This window comes from Lissotriton vulgaris, chromosome 7, assembly GCF_964263255.1.
Source record: "Lissotriton vulgaris chromosome 7, aLisVul1.2, whole genome shotgun sequence".
Lineage (NCBI taxonomy): Eukaryota > Metazoa > Chordata > Amphibia > Caudata > Salamandridae > Lissotriton > Lissotriton vulgaris.
This window is the reverse complement of record NC_141695.1, coordinates 374,747,098-374,767,628: the sequence shown is the minus strand read 5'-3', so window position 1 is coordinate 374,767,628 and position 20,531 is coordinate 374,747,098. Positions and strand designations below refer to the sequence as shown.

The following is a 20,531-nucleotide window of genomic DNA, read 5'->3' as shown; positions in this document are numbered from 1 at the left end:
CTTGTTTCCTTTCCAGTAAAAAAATTGGCTTGGTAGTTTGGTCTGCCCTGTTCCCATGATGCAATGGGCCAGGGACAGACTAATTTGCATGTAGCCAGGTTCTGAGCTGAGATGGTGCAGTGAGCTAAAAAACGGTGATGGATCAAGCCCGGATCTGTTGACTGGGTAGGAGTGCTCTGCTTAATTCAGATACTCTGTCTATCACCACCCCCTTTTCTGAATCGTTTTGTCCACCAAAAGCGTGGAAGGGTATGCTCAGACATGAGTCCCTTGCTCACTGCACCATCAGGATTCAAGCAAGCCGGGCTGAAGACGGCTGTAATGGCAGAAACCGGTCCCCGGAAGCTTGTTTCCTTTCCAGTAAAAGAATTGGCTTGGTAGTTTGGTCTGCCCTGTTCCCATGATGCAATGGGCCAGGAACAGACTAATTTGCATGTAGCCAGGTTCTGAGCTGGGATGGTGCAGTGAGCTAAAAAACGGTGATGGATCAAGCCCGGATCTGTTGACTGGGTAAGAGTGCTCTGCTTAATTCAGATACTCTGTCCATCACCACCCCCTTTTCTAAATCGTTTTGTCCACCATAAGCGTGGAAGAGTATGCTCAGACATGAGTCCCTTGCTCACTGCACCATCAGGATTCCAGCAAGCCGGGCCGAAGACGGCTGTAATGCCAGAAACCGGTCCCCGGAAGCTTGTTTCCTTTCCAGTAAAAGAATTGGCTTGGTAGTTTGGTCTGCCCTGTTCCCATGATACAATGGGCCAGGGACAGACTAATTTGCATGTAGCCAGGTTCTGAGCTGGGATGGTGCAGTGAGCTAAAAAACGGTGATGGATCAAGCCCGGATCTGTTGACTGGGTAGGAGTGCTCTGCTTAATTCAGATACTCTGTCTATCACCACCCCCTTTTCTGAATCGTTTTGTCCACCAAAAGCGTGGAAGGGTATGCTCAGACATGAGTCCCTTGCTCACTGCACCATCAGGATTCAAGCAAGCCGGCCGAAGACGGCTGTAATGCCAGAAACCGGTCCCCGGAAGCTTGTTTCCTTTCCAGTAAAAGAATTGGCTTGGTAGTTTGGTCTGCCCTGTTCCCATGATGCAATGGACCAGGGACAGACTAATTTGCATGTAGCCAGGTTCTGAGCTGGGATGGTGCAGTGAGCTAAAAAACGGTGATGGATCAAGCCCGGATCTGTTGACTGGGTAGGAGTGCTCTGCTTAATTCAGATACTCTGTCCATCACCACCCCCTTTTCTGAACCGCAATCAAACCACAGCTACGAAGAAAGATCTTCGCCAGGGCCATTGAAGATCAGCTCTTGTTGCTTAACGGGTGCTTACAAATGTAATCTCTTCAGTGATCCTACGCTAAACTACAGGATTCTTTCAAAGCTACATTTCAACTAATGGTCTCAAACATCAGCTCTCATCCACTAAAGACAACGCTTCGAAGAGGGACTTCTATACATACTCTCAAAGATCAGAGGGACTTCTATACATACCCTCAAAGATCAGCTCCCGTACACAAACCAACTCTCACCAAGAATGACTCAGGCCCTCTACTCTCAGCCTCCCTCTACCAAGCCACAGACCTCCAAGAAAACTCCGTATCCACGACCTCAAAGCTCAGCTGACCTGTGAACAGGATCTTACATTGATCCGCTCAGTTCCACCTAACTAGAGGTCTTCAAGCTGTCCGACAAATACTCCAAAGATTGATTCTAAAGGTTTCTGAGCAGAATCTTTAAACACGCCCTTGAAGATCAAATCCCCTCCACTGGACCACAATCGGTAACTCTAACACTTAGGTTTCATGGTTGCCCAGAGCCATCACAAACGCGGAAGTAGGACCTTAACATGCTGAATGTACATTCTAAGCTATATAAGGCAGATAGTTGTCCAGGTTCACTTTATGGCTTTTCCTCCTTTACTAATGGAAACACTTGTAATACATGGACCTCCCATATAATTCAAGGTTATCAGACATCATACACGCATAAACATTATGGGAAAGAATACTTACTTTGTGCCAAAATGACGGTCCCACCATGACAAAGAAAGAAAACCTGCGAACAAAAAAAAAGACAAGACATTTTAAGGGTGGCTCACAAAACTGGAGTACGGCAACAGTTTGTTACATCATATGAGACAAGGCAGAGCATTCAGATATATGTAGGTTTTATAGGCACTTGGATGGTCACTTATAGTCATTGCTCTTTTTTATACGCTCAAAGATGCCTTTCTAACATGGTGGGCGAAACAGTGTGATGGGCTGTCGTACCATGGATTTTGTGCAGCCATGGGACACTTTTCAGACTTGAAGTCATGAAGATAGTAAATTAGGTAAAATTATATTGAGGTTTGCTCATTAAGCAGAATGTGCAGACATCATACATCCTGGTACGGCCACAAAGGCCCACAAAGGCTGGAAGTGAGTGAGACATACTAGAAATGGTAAAAGGGCACATTTAAAAATTAGGATTATCATAATGGCTGAATATATTGCATAGGCTGTTGATATCACAAGGATACTGAGAACAGCACCCGGTCACAATTTGAAAATGGGAACACAAATAAGCACGCTTTAAGGGTACCTAACCAGGAAGGTTCTGGGATCCACAGGAAGTGATTCTACAATATGGTAAAACTCACTGAGCTTGACATTCAGAGTGAAAACAGGAAACAGAAAAGATGCGCCACTGGTGGAATTTATGCTTCACATTGGCCAGATCCAGTGAATCCAGATTTAAGAACTGTTGGGGACTTGGCCAAAGGCATTTGGAGCGCTAGTAATAAAACAGTAAACTCTTACCATTTGACAGTAACAGCAAATGGTTTGAAAGTTGACACTTCATAATCTACATTAAATGCAATTCTAATGGTAATTTCTAAAGCGTGAAAATACCCGCGGGCGACTTGGCGCTAGGAATCAAAACAGTCATGTAGGACAAACAACCAGGGGCACAGCTCAATAAGAAGATACGGATATAGGAAACAGCCTAGGTTCAAGCTGTTTCTGAATATTTAGGAGATTCTATTGATCTTTAACGTATAATGGCATTTTGTACCACAACTGGCAGGTGTGATACATTAATTAATGAATTATATACGAGTAATTAGATTTCAACCTCCTGCTCCCCATCGAGGCAAGCCCCAGTGTATTAAACGTTAAGTTATTACACAATGATCTACATGTTCATGATTTGAATGAGTGGGTCACTGCCAATATAATTCACACGAATGTCGGGCAGCCCAGACCACTGCGCCTTTGCCAAACAACAGCTCCTAAAACTGAGTGTCTGCATCTATCTACTTTTGTCACTAAACAGCGGACGACTAGCTTCAAAGTGCATGCAGAGATGTCCACGTAAAGTAGTGCAGTCTCCCAACAATCTTCTCAAGCTGCTCTGTCTCCCTGAGTCTCAGTAGCACTGTCTGTGCCTACAGAGAAAGGACACATATATGGAACAGAAGCGACTGCTTTGTGGGGTGATCTCTGGCCCAAGAGGAGTGTTACGGGGCCCAACGTCAGGAGCAGGAAACCCTCATCAGCAACATATAAAGCTAAAAAGAATGGCCTTTTCTTTGCCCTTTACTTGTTGTTATGAAAGTGGGGATACGGATGGGTTCTGAAAGTTTCAAAAATAACAGCATGAAAAATAAAAGCAGACTAAAGGTACAAGCAGCACTACACGGGGATACTGAAGGCGACTAGTGCAAAGATGACAAATTAGCTGAATTAGCATTTAGTGGCCGTGCAAGACAGTGCATGCACTAGGACACACCTGCAGCCATTTTTGGTGTTTGATATATTTTATTACAAAACCCATTACAAGATGGCCACCCATGTGTAACTTATATGTACAGCTCTAAAGTGTTTTCTTGGAACCATAAAGTAATATAAAACTAAAACAAGGGAAACAAGAATTTGCAAAGTCAATAGCTCTGTGGCCCACACCAGATCTATTGGGTTTGCCAATGCTTCTATCTTTATTGTACTTCTTCATCTCCTGACTTAGTGTCCTGGCTGCAAGTGTGCCATGGTTCATCAGTTGGTGAGCTTGTCGGGTGCGGTGCAATGATAGAACTGTAGATGATTCCTTTAATTTTAAGATGGCGCAGGATGGGAAAGTGAACCAGTAGATTTTCACCAGTGTGGTAATGATGTGGACATGTGCCCTTAGGCCCTTGGCGAGGTGTGCTGCAGTGCGTAGAATGCTCTTCTTTAGAGTCAGTGTGGAGTTTAGGAGCCGTGAAGTGGCGCATTACCACGTTCATCCATATGAGATTACAAGAGCATGAAGAGTAGCACTGAAGTGGTTCCTAGAAGAAACATGCTCACTTTCTTTACTAGTGAAAGCTGGTATCAAGCCTTTGAGTGCTTTTAAGCGATGTGTTCTTTGAGGTGGAGGTCTGAGTGACATGATGTTGAGGTTCAAAACCATCCAATTCCATGTCGTTGAGCCTAAGTAACTGTTGGTTGAGGCCTGTGGTGATACAGAGGGGAAGAGTGATCTAATAGCAGGGACACAAATTGTTTGCATTTGTTAGCCCAATTTAACTGCAAAACACTATATTGGAGGCTTAAACCCATTGAAGGATCAAAGACAAAGGAAATTGCTTTCCAGAGTTTCGCCACCGAATGCCGCACATAAGGTAAATAAAAGGCCTATTTTATAGTTGAAAATGGGAGTCTGCAGCCCACGAAGGATGCAAAAATCAGAGCTGTAAATATACCCTGTGAGAGTTCTATGGCTGAAGCTCTTCAACTTTATGACTGGTGGTACCAAGAGTGAAAGTCTTCCCTTTGACCAGGCTTCAGTGGCAGTCTGGAGAAAAAGCATCAAGAAACACAAATGGCTTGACTCCCACACTCCAAAAGCCACAACCATGGCAGGGAGAGAAGAGACCAGCACGAGAAAAGATCCCAACAGAAGAGGATTAACAGAGTCAGAAATTAGCAGGAATATGAAAATGCATGGTTTGTTAGTGACGACTTCTGGTTCGGTTCCATTTGCGTGTTTTGGTCAGTACCGCATGAGACATCAGCTCTATGGGAAATCAAGAGATTTCCAGGCAGGTCAGTGCAGCTGAAGGCCAGTGAGGGTGACACAGAGATTCTCCAATGTCAAACAAAACTGACAAGCATCTGGCACCCTGCAAATTCTACTGATCTTTCAAGGCATCATTTATCACGCCTGAGTACCGAACCAATCCATGTGTGCCAGGCTATGGAGAGATGCTAATAATTACAGTGTGTCTTTTGCATTTCTCTAGAGCAGCCGGTCTGGTAGGTCCGCCTCAGCCCTTACAGCCTCTCCAATGAAGCAGGTGGTCTAGAAATCTCCCAACTTCCTTCAAATTCGTTTTAGGAAAGTCTGCTTCCAACATGGATTATGGATGTTATCCATTCTGGCGAACTAATTAGGAACTTAGATCAATATATTCCAGCTTTACAAGCAAAGTTCTTGAAAGGCATCAGTAAGCAAGCATTGGCAACGACATTAGGTCTGGATTGCACTTTGAGTCCTGACTAAAACATTTAAAGGCTGCAGCAGAACAAAAGTAAGAAACACAGATTGGTTACTTTCTGTATACAATGCATCTATGAGATGAGTAATGTAGTCTGTGATGGTTTATATTATTTTTGAGGTGTGAAACAGTTGCTGAGGCGTTGCTATGGAACCACTCCCTAGGAGATTAAATGAACCACCATACAGCGCATAACATGAAGTAAAAAGAAAAAACTGCTCTGGACAGAGCCAAAGCACACACTATGTATATTTTAAAGAATGGGGGGAAATAGTTCTTGCAGACATCTGCACTGTCAAACCAGACCCAAAAATGACTCAATGGGTGAAGGGAGACATTAGCGAAATTCTAGTGCGCAAAGTGAAACGCAGGAATTCTACACACGTAGCCAAATTGAGGCTGATCTGCTGTTCAGTGCATGGAAAAAAAGGAAAAAGCAGACTAGCTTTCTGAAGCGCCACGAGGGGCTTTGCAATGTATATACACCATAACGATACGTGCAGAAAAGAAAAAGACAATTAACATTTGCCCCAGTAGTGCCAAGTTGCGCAATAATTTCTCGTTTCTTGCATTCCTCAGTGACAGGAACAAGGAAGTCTTGCGTAGCAGAGCAGTTCTCCTGCACTCATCCCATTTTTGAATCTGAACAGGCAGCAACTGCTGAACGCAGCCAGTGTCGCCTCCAGGTTGTGATTACAACACACATTATTGCAGACAAGCAAGGGCATCAGGCCATCAGCAGTCAATATTTGCACAGGCCCAGAGAGGAATTATGATTCTAAATAGTAACAGAAACAACAAAACACCACTCGGGTGTTAGCAGAGGACAGAAGACCAACTGTAAAAATAATTGCACAGCCTCAAAAGCGGCCTTCGTGTCCACTTTTCAGAATAATGCAGCAATACCTGGGTGTTTCCTGCTAGGTTGTGGCCCCTGTGAGTGTCAACATGACTACCATGGGAGAAGGCAGCTGTGGGGAAGGATCCATTATGAGGGGCCCAGCTGGATTCATGCGCTGTTAATAAGGCACTGAAAATGAAATTATGCTTTTCACAGAAAGCGATACATTTAAGACCTGGCGGTGCGAAGCGACACCAAAGCGTGCAGAATAGCGCGTGCTGGACCTACACTGAGAAAAAAACTGTAGAGTCGTCCAGGAAGTAGGTTTCAAAGTTAGGAGCAAGTGACTCAAAATTTGAGGTGAGCAAGCACCCACATATGCACATTCTAAAGTCACGGCCGCCCGTAAACAGAATACTGCCCACAGCCCAGCTCAGGGCGCATTCAGGCGCATGCAGCGGCGACCCTCTTATCTAAATATTCGACAATCAAGGCATGCGTGCCCTCGTGTACAAGCCCCAGTGGAAGGGGGAAGTTAGTTCACCTCAGTGATCGATCTTTAATTAAGTGCCAGTTTCCTCATTCCTAGCAGCCTCAGTAACGGCGGAGCTGTTCTTTATGTGGTTTATTTTGTTTAATGTACTGTGTAATCGGCCGCGGTGGTCCGACGCGTTGTTCTACGCCATATTAGATAAACAGGTTAGGCAACACGTCAGCAGTACACACACTGCCACATGAGATGCAAGAACGGGTCGGGCACTCCCTGGACCCGCTTTCGATTCTTGCCTCCAGGCCCGGCAGGTTCCACGCAAACGTCACAGAAAGGGTGCGTGGCATTTTAGATGTACGCAGACAAAAACACCTTAGGAACGGCCCAAAAGGAACGCCATATTGTGTAGGCCCTTCTCTTGGGTGGTGGGAGGAATGGGAAGGGAGGAGAGTGATAGGTGCGGAGTGGGACTGAAGTAAATTTGTCCTATGAAGGGCACTGCGATATGGTGAAAAACAATCACTTCCTCATTGGCAAGAATTATGATGGCTATAAATAGCTAGATGTGCTGATAGCAGCCTGTTCGCAGTAAAGTGCTGTGCTGCCAATATGAAGAACTTTAACTTCCTCTTACAAGTCAATAGGGTGTGATCTTTGTAGCCTATCCTTCTCTGTCCCTTCCTCCACTCCACTGCTTGCATACTTAAGATTAGCTTTTCTCACCTCGAAAAACTTTGCATCCCTACTATGTTTGAAATATGCCTTTAAACTTGACATGGGGGTCATCTTGCTTTGGGCACCACCCACCTTCTTTTACTGTGAGCCTGCTGCATGCCTCAGATATGCTCATCTCGCCTCAAACTTTGCAACACTACCATATTTGAAACACACCTTTCTATTGCACTGATAGATTTAGTTTTGGCGGTTGTAGAATTATTAAAAACATTACAATATCCAGTGCTTGAAATGGAAAAATAGAAGTGCAAGTACTCTGTACCGGAGTACCTGCTTGTTTCTGAGAAGTGCGGTTACTCTCCAATTATAAGTATAAGGTCACTCTTGAGAAGTGCTGCTACTCTCACTCTCAAAATAAAAAAGTGCTGGTACTCAGTACCAGACAGTACCAGCCCATTTAAAGCACTGCCACTATCAGATCACAGGTCATTTTTGGAAAATTGATTCAAGAACACAATGCAAAGTTAAAACTTGCTTTACACAGATTTGCTGAGGTGGGACTTACTTTGAGGAAGGAGAAGTGTTGCTTTTTGAAGGAGCAAATTGTATATCTGGGCTACACTTTGTCTACCGGTGGAGTCAGTCTAAAAAAAGACTTATTGGAAGCCATACGCTTGGCTCCGTTCCTTCAAGACAAGGACCAGCTTAGGTCTTTCATGGGCCTCGTTGAATATTATTTTAAGTTTGTTCACAATTTTTCTGACAAGACAGAGTCTCTGAGGTCTCGCTTAAAGAAAGGCTAGAGTTCAGAATGGTCAAGTGTGCAAGAGGAATGTTTTTCAAACATTAAGAAAGAAATCTGTGAGGCTGGTATTTTGGTGCCTTTCAATATTAAAATCTAATTAGAGGGTGACGGCGGAAGCTAGTGCTACATTTCTGACGTCCGTTCTTTCCCAGAAGCATAAGGATGGCGAGAGAACTGTGGCCTGTGCATCCCGCACCCTAACTGATACTGAAAGGAACTATTCAGTAATTGAAAAGGGAGCCCTAGCCACTGCATTTTGTGGTTGAATACTTTCGCACGTATTTATGGGTGGGATACTCAATTTACCTTGAGATCTGACCACAAGACTCTGATCAAAATCCTTCTCCCTGGTGGTGCAGGTAAGGGTTCAGCCTGGTTGGCGCGGTTTGCTGCCAGGCTTCAGGAGTTTTACTATATCATAGAGCACATTCAGGGTTGGCAGAATGTTCAAGCAGATTGTCTTTCTCGGATGCCTTTACAATGGCAAGCAGTACGAGGTCCTGCTGTGGAGGATCATGAGGATGAGGGTGCAGTTGCTTCTGTGCAAGATGTTGTGTTGGAGTGTGCAGGTGCTTTCTCTAAAGAAGATTGGTGTCAAGTCATGGATGCGGACCTCACCCTTAAAGAGGTGATGCGTTTGGTTGTCTTGGGCAAACGGACGGAGAGCTGTCTTGCCAATTTTGTCCATCCATTTTTCAAGGTGTTGGAAGAGCTGACAACTTGCAGTGCTCATATTTTGATGAGGGGTGAAAGGTTTGTTCCATATGTTGATCTTAGGCAGAGGCTCCTAGAGATGGCACGTGTAGGACATATAGGTCAAATGCCCCAAATTAGACAAATGGGGCATTCCAGTACTAGATGCTATAATTGCACTATATTCGAACAAATGTTTTAAAAATCAAGGTAATCACAAGATGAGTAAATACAGAATACAGTCCCACCAAAAAAAGCGTTAAAACAATGGTGCATTCTTGTCCCAATGTTATTTAATCTATATCTGGCCAATTTAAAATGCCATTTGGATGAAGTAAGAGCTTCCCTCCCTAATGAGCCGGCCAAAAAATGCATGTGCTGCAATATGGAGACAATACAGTGCTAATTGACCGGACCCCCATTGGCCTGCACAGTTCACTCAATGGACTGGCCCATTACTGTGAGTTAAATAACCTGTCCATCAATATAGCCAAGACAAAGGTCTTGATCTTTGGCAGCAAATTATTTAAAATTGGCCCTTGGTCTTTACATAATGGAGAAATTGAGAAGGTGCAAGTCTTAAAATATCTAGGACTGTGGCTGGATGAAGATGCTAAAGCACATCAGATATCAAGGCTCAACAGAGCTCCTCCAACTCCTTGTTATGGGCCTTGGCAAATTGTATAGGTCCTTGATTTGCACAGACCTAAGAGCCCTTATGAAGGTGGTCCAAAGCAAGCTAATGCGGTTGGTGGCCTTTGGCATGATGGCCTACAAAGATCGGTTGGCCGACTAAAGAAGTCCAAAGCAACTGCTTCAGAAAGCCTTTCTCTCTATCAGACTGTTCCTCCCAAGCCCTAATATTTATAGAATACACTGACAAGGTATTGCCTGTTACACAATGCAAGTCCCCGTCATATTGTTTAAAATTGAAAAGGGCCTCGACTGGCCTTAAAAGATCTTTTTTGGCCGGCAATAATTCAGGCGAATACTGCATGGTCACAGTACTTGGATACCTCAGTAAACAACTTAGAGGCTCACAACATATGGTCTAACAATCTATTGTCAAAACAGATATCAAAACTTCTACTAAGGCAGGCAGAAATAACCTCAGCAGACTTCGACAGGAAGGCACTGAACAAGAAATTTAATGGAAGCTGGGCAGTTAACATTATATGACACACAGTCACTGGCGATGTGGCCCCGGTCTACGAGTCAGAAGAAACAACTGTTGAGAATAAGATTTGGTTTGATCTCTCTGAAAGCATATCAGTATGGCAGGAGGAGAAGTGAAATGGACAATTTGTGCAGACTCTGTAATATGGGGTCTGAATTGATCATTCATGAAATCTGCGCTTGCAAAAAACGAGTAAGTCCAAGAAAATTTTGGTTGCATACAATCTTTACATGCATCTGCAAGGAGGCAGCCGAATGCTGCTTAAAGGGGGAATCCACCCAGTTATCCACCCATTTCCTCAAAATGTTTAAAGCAGCCATTATATATGGGGCATTTGAAGTTTTTCCTTTTGACACATAGTCCAAGGCGGTAGTAAAATCAATGTATGCAGAATACAGTTTTTTTTTCACAATTAGTTCATCGATCATATGTGTTAAACATACTAAATTGTCCCTAATGTTACAACCTCTTTGAAAGTCTTTTTGGAAGTGAGGGATTATTTGTCTTTCTATGGCCCAGTTTGCCAATTTCTGACCTAGAATTCTGGCTTAACATTTCCCTTCCATGCCTTTTGAAAGTTTAAAGAGAGAGTTAAAGAAGGAAACAATAATACCATTTACAATGTACTAAGTCAACAATGAGATTGAGTACGCTAAGTTATCTATTGATAATTATTCTAAATTACACATATATCAACAGAAATATGAAAGGGAAGAAAGAGAGTGAGAAGATGTAGCACAAATACACTGAATATAATACAAATTTCCCTCCCACATCTAAAAGAGCAATCAGCGTAAATTTCTCCGGTGTTTAAAAGTTGCCTTTTTCGTGGATTGAGCCTAACAAAGAGCCCCTTCAGCTATCTGGAAAAGAACTACCGGAGAGATACAAGTTACATGAAAGAGACCAGATTTTTAACCCAAAAACAGAGGCCGGAAGACCACTTGGGCCTGGGGTGCCAATGGACCGCATGAGACGGATTGGGAGATGAATTACTAATTAGCATGGAGGTCGAGACTGGCAAATGCATAGCTTATATGACTATTGCCAACATAGAGTTTCTCAATGTATTCCACCCAACAGGTTGGTGTGATGTTATCTGCAGCTGACTGGGGCTTGTCAGTTGACATGTCATTAATTAGACACCAGAACTTCCTGGAGTCTTTAGATTTTATAGTTTCATGCAATTTTTCCCATTTGATTTCTGCCTCTCTCTTGTTTTTAACCTGTATCTTCCTCCTGATCCTGACCCTTGATTCTTAATGGTCGGAGTTTATCTTTAGTGTAGCAGAGTATACCTTTTAGTGAGAAATTGGATCTCAAAACCTTGCTCAGTTTAGCTTTGAGGTGGCTTATTTCCTCCCAAAGCTAGTCAATCTGATTGGATCTGCTCCAGGATCTGGCCAACGCCTCAGCTGTATTTGAAGAGTTGTGCTATCAGGGTTGGCCATAGCTCAGAGCTATCTGAATCCCTGCTAACTTTGGCTGAGAATTCTTCCAAACAATACCACCCGGTCAGTTAGGCTATCCAGGGCCACAGGAGACCATCTGATCCATTTAATTGATCCTAATTTACCCTGGGATCCAATGAGACGCAGGGCAAATTAGACCAAGAAGTACTTTGTACAGCCAGTGTACACACCAGCAGGGCGTGGTCATTCGCCACTGAGGGCAATACTTCGAAGGTGCTTATTTGACGGAAACTTAATTTAGGGTGGTCAGACTATTAGACCAGACATGCATGTAATCTGCAGGTATATCAGTGGGATATCTTCCATTCATTAATCATACACCTATATAATTGAGAACGCTCACTTCCTGCTCGCGCTCATCTGTTCTTTTGTATTGCATTTTTATTGGTGGGTTCTTCTAAAAATGATTATCCTGATCCTGCGATATGGAACAGGGATCTATATCCTTTAGGGTGGGGTTAAAGTCCTCTGTGGTTATCTAGAGAGCTTTTGAGTATTCTATTTTATGTGCACTCAATGCTGGCATAAAGCAAGCTAGGATCTTTTTTGACTAGATTGAAGTTGGATACATCTGATGATTAAAGTCTGTACACTATCATAATTGGTTGTGTTCATTCTAGTGATTTTAACTATAATAAAATCTCCCTTTCATAAGGCAATCGTGGTGGCGACAATAGCAAGCTCATGTTTAACATAGATTGATACTTCCCTGAAGGGGGCCCCCAGTGTTGATTGATTAGCCAGGGACTCAAACACAGGGAATCCAGCCAAAGGGATGAGTCCAGCACCTACGTTTCCTAAAGGTAAAGATGGTTTTCCAAAGATCTAGAGCATCCTCTTTTTTATCATCTGCCTGTGTCAGCCCCCTTACATTCCATGAGCATATTGTTGTAGTTTCCATTAACTTGGTGAAGGGAGGATTAGGGCTGCTGAGACAGGGCCCCAGATAGCCATACCCAATTTGTAGTTTTTGGCAGGCTTGATATACATCTTCTTCCAATCCCAGGAATGGAGGCCTTAATTGTTAATTTGCCTGTGGTCACAAGGGGCTTTCAGGAGGTACTTTTTGTGTTAGATGGAACATACGTGTGGCTCTTCTCATTTCTATTTGTGAAACCAGCCCCCAGTGGTGAGCTCCTGCAAGCTGGATGTCTCATGTGCTTCAAAATAACTGGATATTTCATCTCAATAGGGGTCACTAATTGTATGCCCCACTTTGCCAGTTGTGTCTGATTTTCCTCCAAGACTTGCATTATTATCGGGCGGGTGTAAATATCTTCTGATCGTTCATTAACTTCGCCCATGCCAGGAGGAGCGACAGCAACCAATTCAGTGCCATTATGTAAATGTAAATGTATTGCGATTTATATAGCGCACGTATCACCCGAAGGCATCAAGGCGCTTGCCTTGGGAACCCGTCCTGGTATTCCCCTGTGAGATAACCCCAGCAGGGTATCCACAAGGTGAAAGCCAGGCATCCCGCCGCGAGGGGCCGTAGTGGAGATTAAGCAAGCTATTGCCCAGAGTCGCAGAGTGTGAACCCGTGAGTCGAGTAGGCACCGGAACGAGAATTATCGAGTCCATGGAATTTTTGAGCCCAAGACCCGCCGAGGCGGGGAATTGAACCCTGGTCCAGGACCGATCTCAGCTTCCGGGTCTGCCGCCTCTAACCCCTGAGCCACACTTCTCCACCTAAGCTAAGGAGTCTTGACCAGGCAGAGTAGAGCAGAGTTTATTGCTGTTCCCTCTATTTAGAAGTTCCTATTTTCTTCCGGAGACATATTCAGCAAAACATATGATTTTATTTTTTGCCTTATGAGTTTTACTGTCCTTTTGTGGATGGGCAGTGTCTTTCAGCGTCTTGGAAACGCTGGGCTTAACAAATATTGGTTGATTATCGGTGTAGTTCTGATGGTTATTAGTCAATAGCAGAGTACATGCGGACTGCCTCGGTGCGATCATAACCTCTTACTGTGGCTTGCATGCCCGATCTCTGACTGTGATAAGAGCCATCAGTTGCAGTTCACACATGCATATTGCCTCTATTTGTACCCAATGTCGGCTCTGATTTCCATCCAGATAATTTTCAGGGACTTTTCCAAATATCTTTGGTTTACCCACTACCCACTTGTCGGTGGGGACTACAGGGCTGGCGGGAGTGCAAATATGGGGCCAACTTTAGGGGTGGGCGCCACCCTGTCAGATGACTTGTCAGAATGAGCTTTACCAGACATTTTATTTAGCGCTTCTGAGGCCAGGGCCTTGTTGGGGTTCTTCTTTTTCAAGATTTCCCTCTGATCAAGTTCATGTATTTCCTTGGTCACAAAAAGAGGGAGGCATTCTGCTTTTGGTTTCTTAATACTGCGAAGAACAGAAGGTAGTGGGGAGGGATCAATTTCGGACTTTGCTTCACATACAGGGACTATAAATTCCCCCTACAGTGAGAACACAATTCTCAGTCTTAATTTTTGCCTTTTTTTCACAATGAACACATGCCATATAGTCATCACGATCACCTATTTTATTCATGGCAATCTGTACTTCAAAATAGTATTCTCTTTTTTTATGTCTGTATAATATTAGTAATCATACAAAATACACGTCAAAGGGATTTGGAGCACCCTGCTGACACGTCGCAAAGAATTACCGCATGCATCATGGTCGATGTGGTTCAATGTTGCTCGCTTCACACACAGTTCTCTCAGTTTGTTGGCCAGTGCCAGTACCAGTATTCTTTTCAAGTGTATCCCCAGACACGTGTTTCTAGATTCCTCTTTCATCAGTGGGGAAAAATGTTCGTAGGTCGCTGGACGTGCTGCCGCAGTTTCCTCAGGATTAGTGCCACTCTCAGCACGCAGGTGCTCACAGAGCTCGTCCGCTCACGGCCCACGGGAGCCATCTTAAACAGTCAAAGGGATTTGGAGCACCCTGCTGACAGGTCACAGCTGAATTACCTCATGCATCATGGTCGATGTGGTAATTCAGCTGTGACGTATCAGCAGGGTGCTCCAAATCCCTTTGACTGTTTAGGATGGCTCCCGTGAGCCGTGAGCTGACGAGCTCTGTGAGCACCTGCCTGCTGAGAGTGGCACTAACCCTGAGGAAACTGCGGCAGCACGTCCAGCGACCTACGAACATTTTTCCCCCCTGATGAAAGAGGAATCTAGAAACACGTGTCTGGGGATAAACTTGAAAAGAATACTGGTACTGGCACTGGCCAACAAACTGTGAGAACTGTGTGTGAAGCGAGCAACATTGAACCACATCGACCATGATGCATGAGGTAATTCAGCTGTGACCTGTCAGCAGGGTGCTCCAAATCCCTTTGACTGTTTAAGATGGCTCCCGTGGGCCGTGAGCTGACGAACTCTGTGAGCACCTGCATGCTGAGAGTGGCACTAACCCTGAGGAAACTGCGGCAGCACGTCCAGCGACCTACGAACATTTTTCCCCACTGATGAAAGAGGAATCTAGAAACACGTGTCTGGGGATACACTTGAAAAGAATACTGGTACTGGCACTGGCCAACAAACTGTGAGAACTGTGTGTGAAGCGAGCAACATTGAACCACATCGACCATGATGCATGAGGTAATTCAGCTGTGACTGTGTCAGCAGGGTGCTCCAAATCCCTTTGACTGTTTAAGATGGCTCCCGTGGGCCATGAGCTGACGAGCTCTGTGAGCACCTGCGTGCTGAGAGTGGTACTAACCCTGAGGAAACTGCGGCAGCACGTCCAGCGACCTACGAACATTTTTCCCCACTGATGAAAGAGGAATCTAGAAACACGTGTCTGGGGATACACTTGAAAAGAATACTGTTACTGGCACTGGCCAACAAACTGTGAGAACTGTGTGTGAAGCGAGCAACATTGAACCACATCGACCATGATGCATGAGGTAATTCAGCTGTGACGTGTCAGCAGGGTTCTCCAAATCCCTTTGACCATACAAAATACACGTATATATACACATCATTGTTTCACAATAAACAAAGAATCCTAGCAGCAAACAATATTCTAAAATAAACTAATAAATTTGGTTTTCTTATTTTCACCCAAAAGGTCATACATAATCAAAGAGATGTCCCCCTGTAGGATCAGGTGGTACACTCAAGACAAAGTCGTGTATTCCCACAATCAGTTCAAAAATTCTGAACCTAAGTTTAAAGATTGTGTACAGCCAAACAATTAAATCAGGTACACCATATCACAAAGACTCCACTTGTTATAATGGCACGTCTACGCGGACGCGTTTGGGCCTCCAGGAATCTTGGCCTCCTCAGGACAAGGGTGAATAAGAACCTAAAAAATACACAAAGAAAAAAGGAACCCACAAGGTATTACGCCTATCAACGGGGATTACGTCCATCTCAATGTCACCCAGGCGCAACGTGGCCGCCACCAACACCGAGAGAACAAGGGAACAACCATTTACCCAAAGAGTCAGTCAACCACAAGTGAAACAGAACTCCAGACACAAGAAACGTGCAGAGGACAAATCGCGAAAATACTACAATATCAGGACCAAAAGCCACCTTACACACAAAACTTGGTGTAGACAAAGCAAATAACGACATCACCACCTATCACCTCACACCACAAATAAATCTACATCGTGATCTCAACCCCAGTGACTCCTACATAAATAAATAACGATACCACAAGACCAAAATCCAGGACTTACTGCTCTCCCAATCTTAACTGTGCATCAAAAAAGCACCTCAGGGACTCAATATTCTGACACTGAAAAGAGTAATAATGGCATCTGTAAAACATGGGCAAAGCGGCCCCCCCATGAAGAAATTAGGGGAAGCACAGCATAGGTCCTATATCTACACGCTAAAACTAAGGCCATAAGACGGGAGTCTCCTACCTGACAGATTGTCACAGTTATGGCCTGTCCGCTTCGGGCCCTCTCGCAGCGGACCACCGGCTCTTCTTCTATTTCTATGGAGTCCAGCAACTCTGTGGACAGACCATACAGTTCACCAAACAATGCACCAATCGCCTACCACCGAGAAACCCCCAGTGTAATAATCTGCAAAAAGTTATGCCAGCGCATTGTGAGCCTCGCTCCACATACCTTCTCCTTCCGTGAATCAAACGTGGTCTGCAGTCTTCCACTGGCGCACTTATTTAGGGCACACACTCCTCACTTGGACGGGCGCCTTAAAAACCGAACTACGGCGTATCACGTGATCGCAACAAGGCGTACCATGTGATCGGCCCCACAGTCACAGAAAACTGTTGTGACGTCATTCCGCTCCACAGTGACGCTGTGGAATGCGGAGAATGCGAACATTCTAGGTTGAGCGCCGCACGCCAGCTGTCAGTTCTCACCGGCTGACTGAAGACGGCGGGCGCGCTTATGTCTTGCTGCGTTATGAATAAAGTTTACACCTGAACCAAGCCTCCGTCTCCTGATGTGATTACAACATCTTTTGGCGACGAGGATGGGATGAGTGGATTGAGATGTTTGACAATTATTTGGAGGCCTTGGATGCGCAGGACTACAGTAGCAATAGGAAAAAGGCAATCTTACTTACCAATTTAGGTAAAGAGGGACAACATATTTTTAACTACTTGCCTGTTGCTAAAGATGAGGGTGGACAAACAATTGATGATGCTTTTGAGGAGGCACGTAAAAGGTTGGAACTAAGATTTGCTAAGGAAATTAATATAGCATTGAGAAGGTATAAGTTTTAAACCCAGCCACAGAGAGTTGGAGAGTCTATTGATGACTTCGTTACAAGACTTCGGGAACTCTCATTAAAGTGTAAATTTGGCCCAATGACTGAGGAAATGATCAGGGACCAGCTTATCGTTCAATGTAGGAGTAGAAAGACCCAGGAACGCTTATGGGCTGCAAAAGATGCTTCACTTAAGAATGCAATTGACATCGTCAAAATAATAGAGGAGTCGGATTCTTGCATGAAAGAAATGGATCGCAGATATTCAAAGGTTAACATGTCTGGTGAAAGTAAAACTTCTGTAGCAGAGTGTAGTGAAGGGGAGGTAGCTGCTTCTACTAAATTTAAAGGTGTGAAAAATAACCCTGGGAGGAGATCATCTCCCAGTTGATTTGGCAATAAGACTTGTGGAAAGTGTGGCAGTGCTTACCACACGTCTGATTCAAGGCAGTGTTGGGCCATTGGGAAGGAATGTAGGAAGTGTGGCCGCAAGGGTCATTTTGCTAGGATGTGTAGGGATGCAAACAAAGGAAAGTTGGCAATGTTAAATGAAGAGTCTGGTGTATATGAATGCTCTTACAGACCTGACAGGATTTTATGTGTTGAACCTTCACTATATGACGGAGGTGAGAATGGAGAAATTCTTCTCACTGAATCCAAAGGTTTAGATGACAGGAGAAAACACAGGCCTAAGGCAGGGTTTGTCATTGGTGACAAAAGAGTTGACTTGATGGTTGATTCGTCGTCACTATATACTGTCACGTCTGTCCTTGAATTGGGAGGATGTAGACAAGACAGGAGTATCTAAAAAAGAAAGTGAAGGGGCAATTTCTAGTGTTGAGGATGTAATCCAGTGAAGTAGTGGTGCAGTCAGTAAAAAAGAGTGGGCTGAAGCTATGTCTAAGGATGAAGTTCTAAAAAATGTTATGAATCTCATCTCCAAGGGTAGACGTAGGGAAAGCACCTTGCCCATCAGCAGTAGACCTTTCAATGCAGTCATTCACATATTGTCTACTGTTGCTGATCAGGTCATCATGCGCGGAGACAAAATAATTCCCCCATTTGACATTCGTAAAAGACTCTTTGACTTGGCACACAAAGGACATCTGGGCCAAACCATTACAAGGAAAAGGTTAAGAAACGAATTTTGGTGGCCCGGAATGGATGGTGATGTGGTCGATTGGGTGGAGAGGTGCAGTGAGTGCTGCGAAAGTGAGAAGAGAGTCAGGGTGGGGTCCCAATCCGTCCCTAGTTCCATCCATGACCCCGGTGTAGCGTGGCACAGCATATGCCTTGATTTTATCGGGCCTATGCCGGGTGTCCACCCCAGCAAAAGATTTGGGTTAGTAGTAATGGATGTCCATACTCAGTGGCTCATTGTCTATCTACTCTCCGAAATAACCACTCGAGCCACCATTAAGGTTTTGAGCATGATTTTCAAAGAGGAGGGTCACCCAACTGTCCTTATTACGGACAACGGGACCCAGCTGACCTCTGGTGAGATGAGAGAATTTTTGAGTGAGTGTGGTATTAAACATACGTTCACCACTTTGTACAACCCACAATCCAATGGGATTGTCGAGAGAGCCAATCGCATGATTAAGGGGGCAATAAGCTTGGCAATAACCAATAATCTTGACATTGAAGAGACTCTTAACGAGTTGATCTGGGCCTATCGCACGACAGAGAACTCCACCACTGGAGGTATTCCCTTTATTGCAATGCGAGGTAGGAAACCAGCTTCCAAACTGGTGCCTCCGTGGATCAGAGAATTAGTTGAAAGAAAGAAGGAGGATGGTTGTGATGTGAGCATTCCTGAACAGCATTCCAGGAGAGTGCACGACAAGGAAAAGAACGTGTCTAGTATAATTGCTGGTGACTGGGTCAAAGTCCGTTCCGGACGTTGGGTGAGAGGTCTATGTAAGTTTCGAGGACCCTTCAAGGTAAAGGAAGCGTACCCATTTTATGTTGTGTTAGAAAATGGAGAAAAGTGGAACCTGCGCAGGGTAGCAAAGTACTGCTCACGGGACCACGTTCCTAAAACCTTGGTTAATAAAGTTGTTACTAAAAATTCATGTTCTGGGTACATGTTGGCCCATGACTGTCAATTGCTCAACAGGGCTCGCACTGATGTAGAAGTGGGGGCACCAGGCCCCAGTGGGGATAACCAGAGTACTGGTCATAGGCCAATTAACACAAATGATGACTCACACGATCTACATAGAGCTCAACCTTATCAGAGACTCTTACGGGCTAGAAGACCCCCTTAACATTTGCATGACTTCATTTTCGGATGTTTTATTGTTAATGTTCTATGTTTATGACATCTACATACCTTTCCTTCCCATTGTTTTTCTATTTTATTCTCTACCTGCGTGTAGAGGAAAGGGGGGTATGTTGTGACGTCATTCCGCTCCACAGCGATGCTGTGGAATGCGGAGAATGCAAACGTTCTAGGTTGAGCGCCGCACGCCAGCTGTCAGTTCTCACCGGCTGACTGAAGACGGCGGGCGCGCTGATGTCTTGCTGCGTTATGAATAAAGTTTACACCTGAACCAAGCCTCCGTCTAATGATGTGATTACAACAAAAACTAAAGACAGACTTCTATAATGCAAACTAACACTGCACTCAGTGCTCAGAGTGTTGACACTCAAGAAAACAGACTAGGAGGTCAAAATGCGGATTTGCTCACTTTCTACAATATATACAATTAAAATAGCCCCAAAGGTTCGATAGTCAGTGCGGGAGGAAAAAACTAAATAAACAACAAAACACCATAACTTAATGGGAAGACAACGTAGCACATCACCCAAAGAAAACCCATATTTCTATCGGCCAAACAAGCTAATTATACTCAATCATTCAATCAAATGGCCATGTATCTCAAAAGGTGCCCCACAATTATTTTCAAACCCCACGGTGGATAGATGGCAACCCCACAGCACCCTGGGGAAACACAGAGATGGACCCACAATAAATGTAAACTAAAAGTATACAAGAATAAACAGATACATAACGTGTAAATAAAACAAACAGTAAAAACATACAACACTATTAACACATCTCTACAAAATTATGCACAATAATGCACGTATGTGCCGGAGTATAACCAAACATATACTCAGCTATATACAAAGCACATCACAGAATATCAATATGA

At 44.2% G+C, this 20,531-nt stretch overlaps 1 protein-coding gene across 4 annotated transcripts in view; it reads right to left on the bottom strand.

Annotated features, from left to right (window-relative positions):
* Positions 1-20,531, bottom strand: part of PTPRH (protein tyrosine phosphatase receptor type H) — a 723,213-nt gene that overhangs the window by 563,175 nt on the left and 139,507 nt on the right. For all 4 annotated transcript variants that reach the window (XM_086930309.1, XM_086930310.1, XM_086930312.1 and 1 more), the window contains exon 2: positions 2,019-2,061. In XM_086930309.1, coding sequence (XP_086786435.1) covers positions 2,019-2,061 — 43 coding nt within the window. The remainder of the gene's footprint in view (positions 1-2,018; positions 2,062-20,531) is intronic.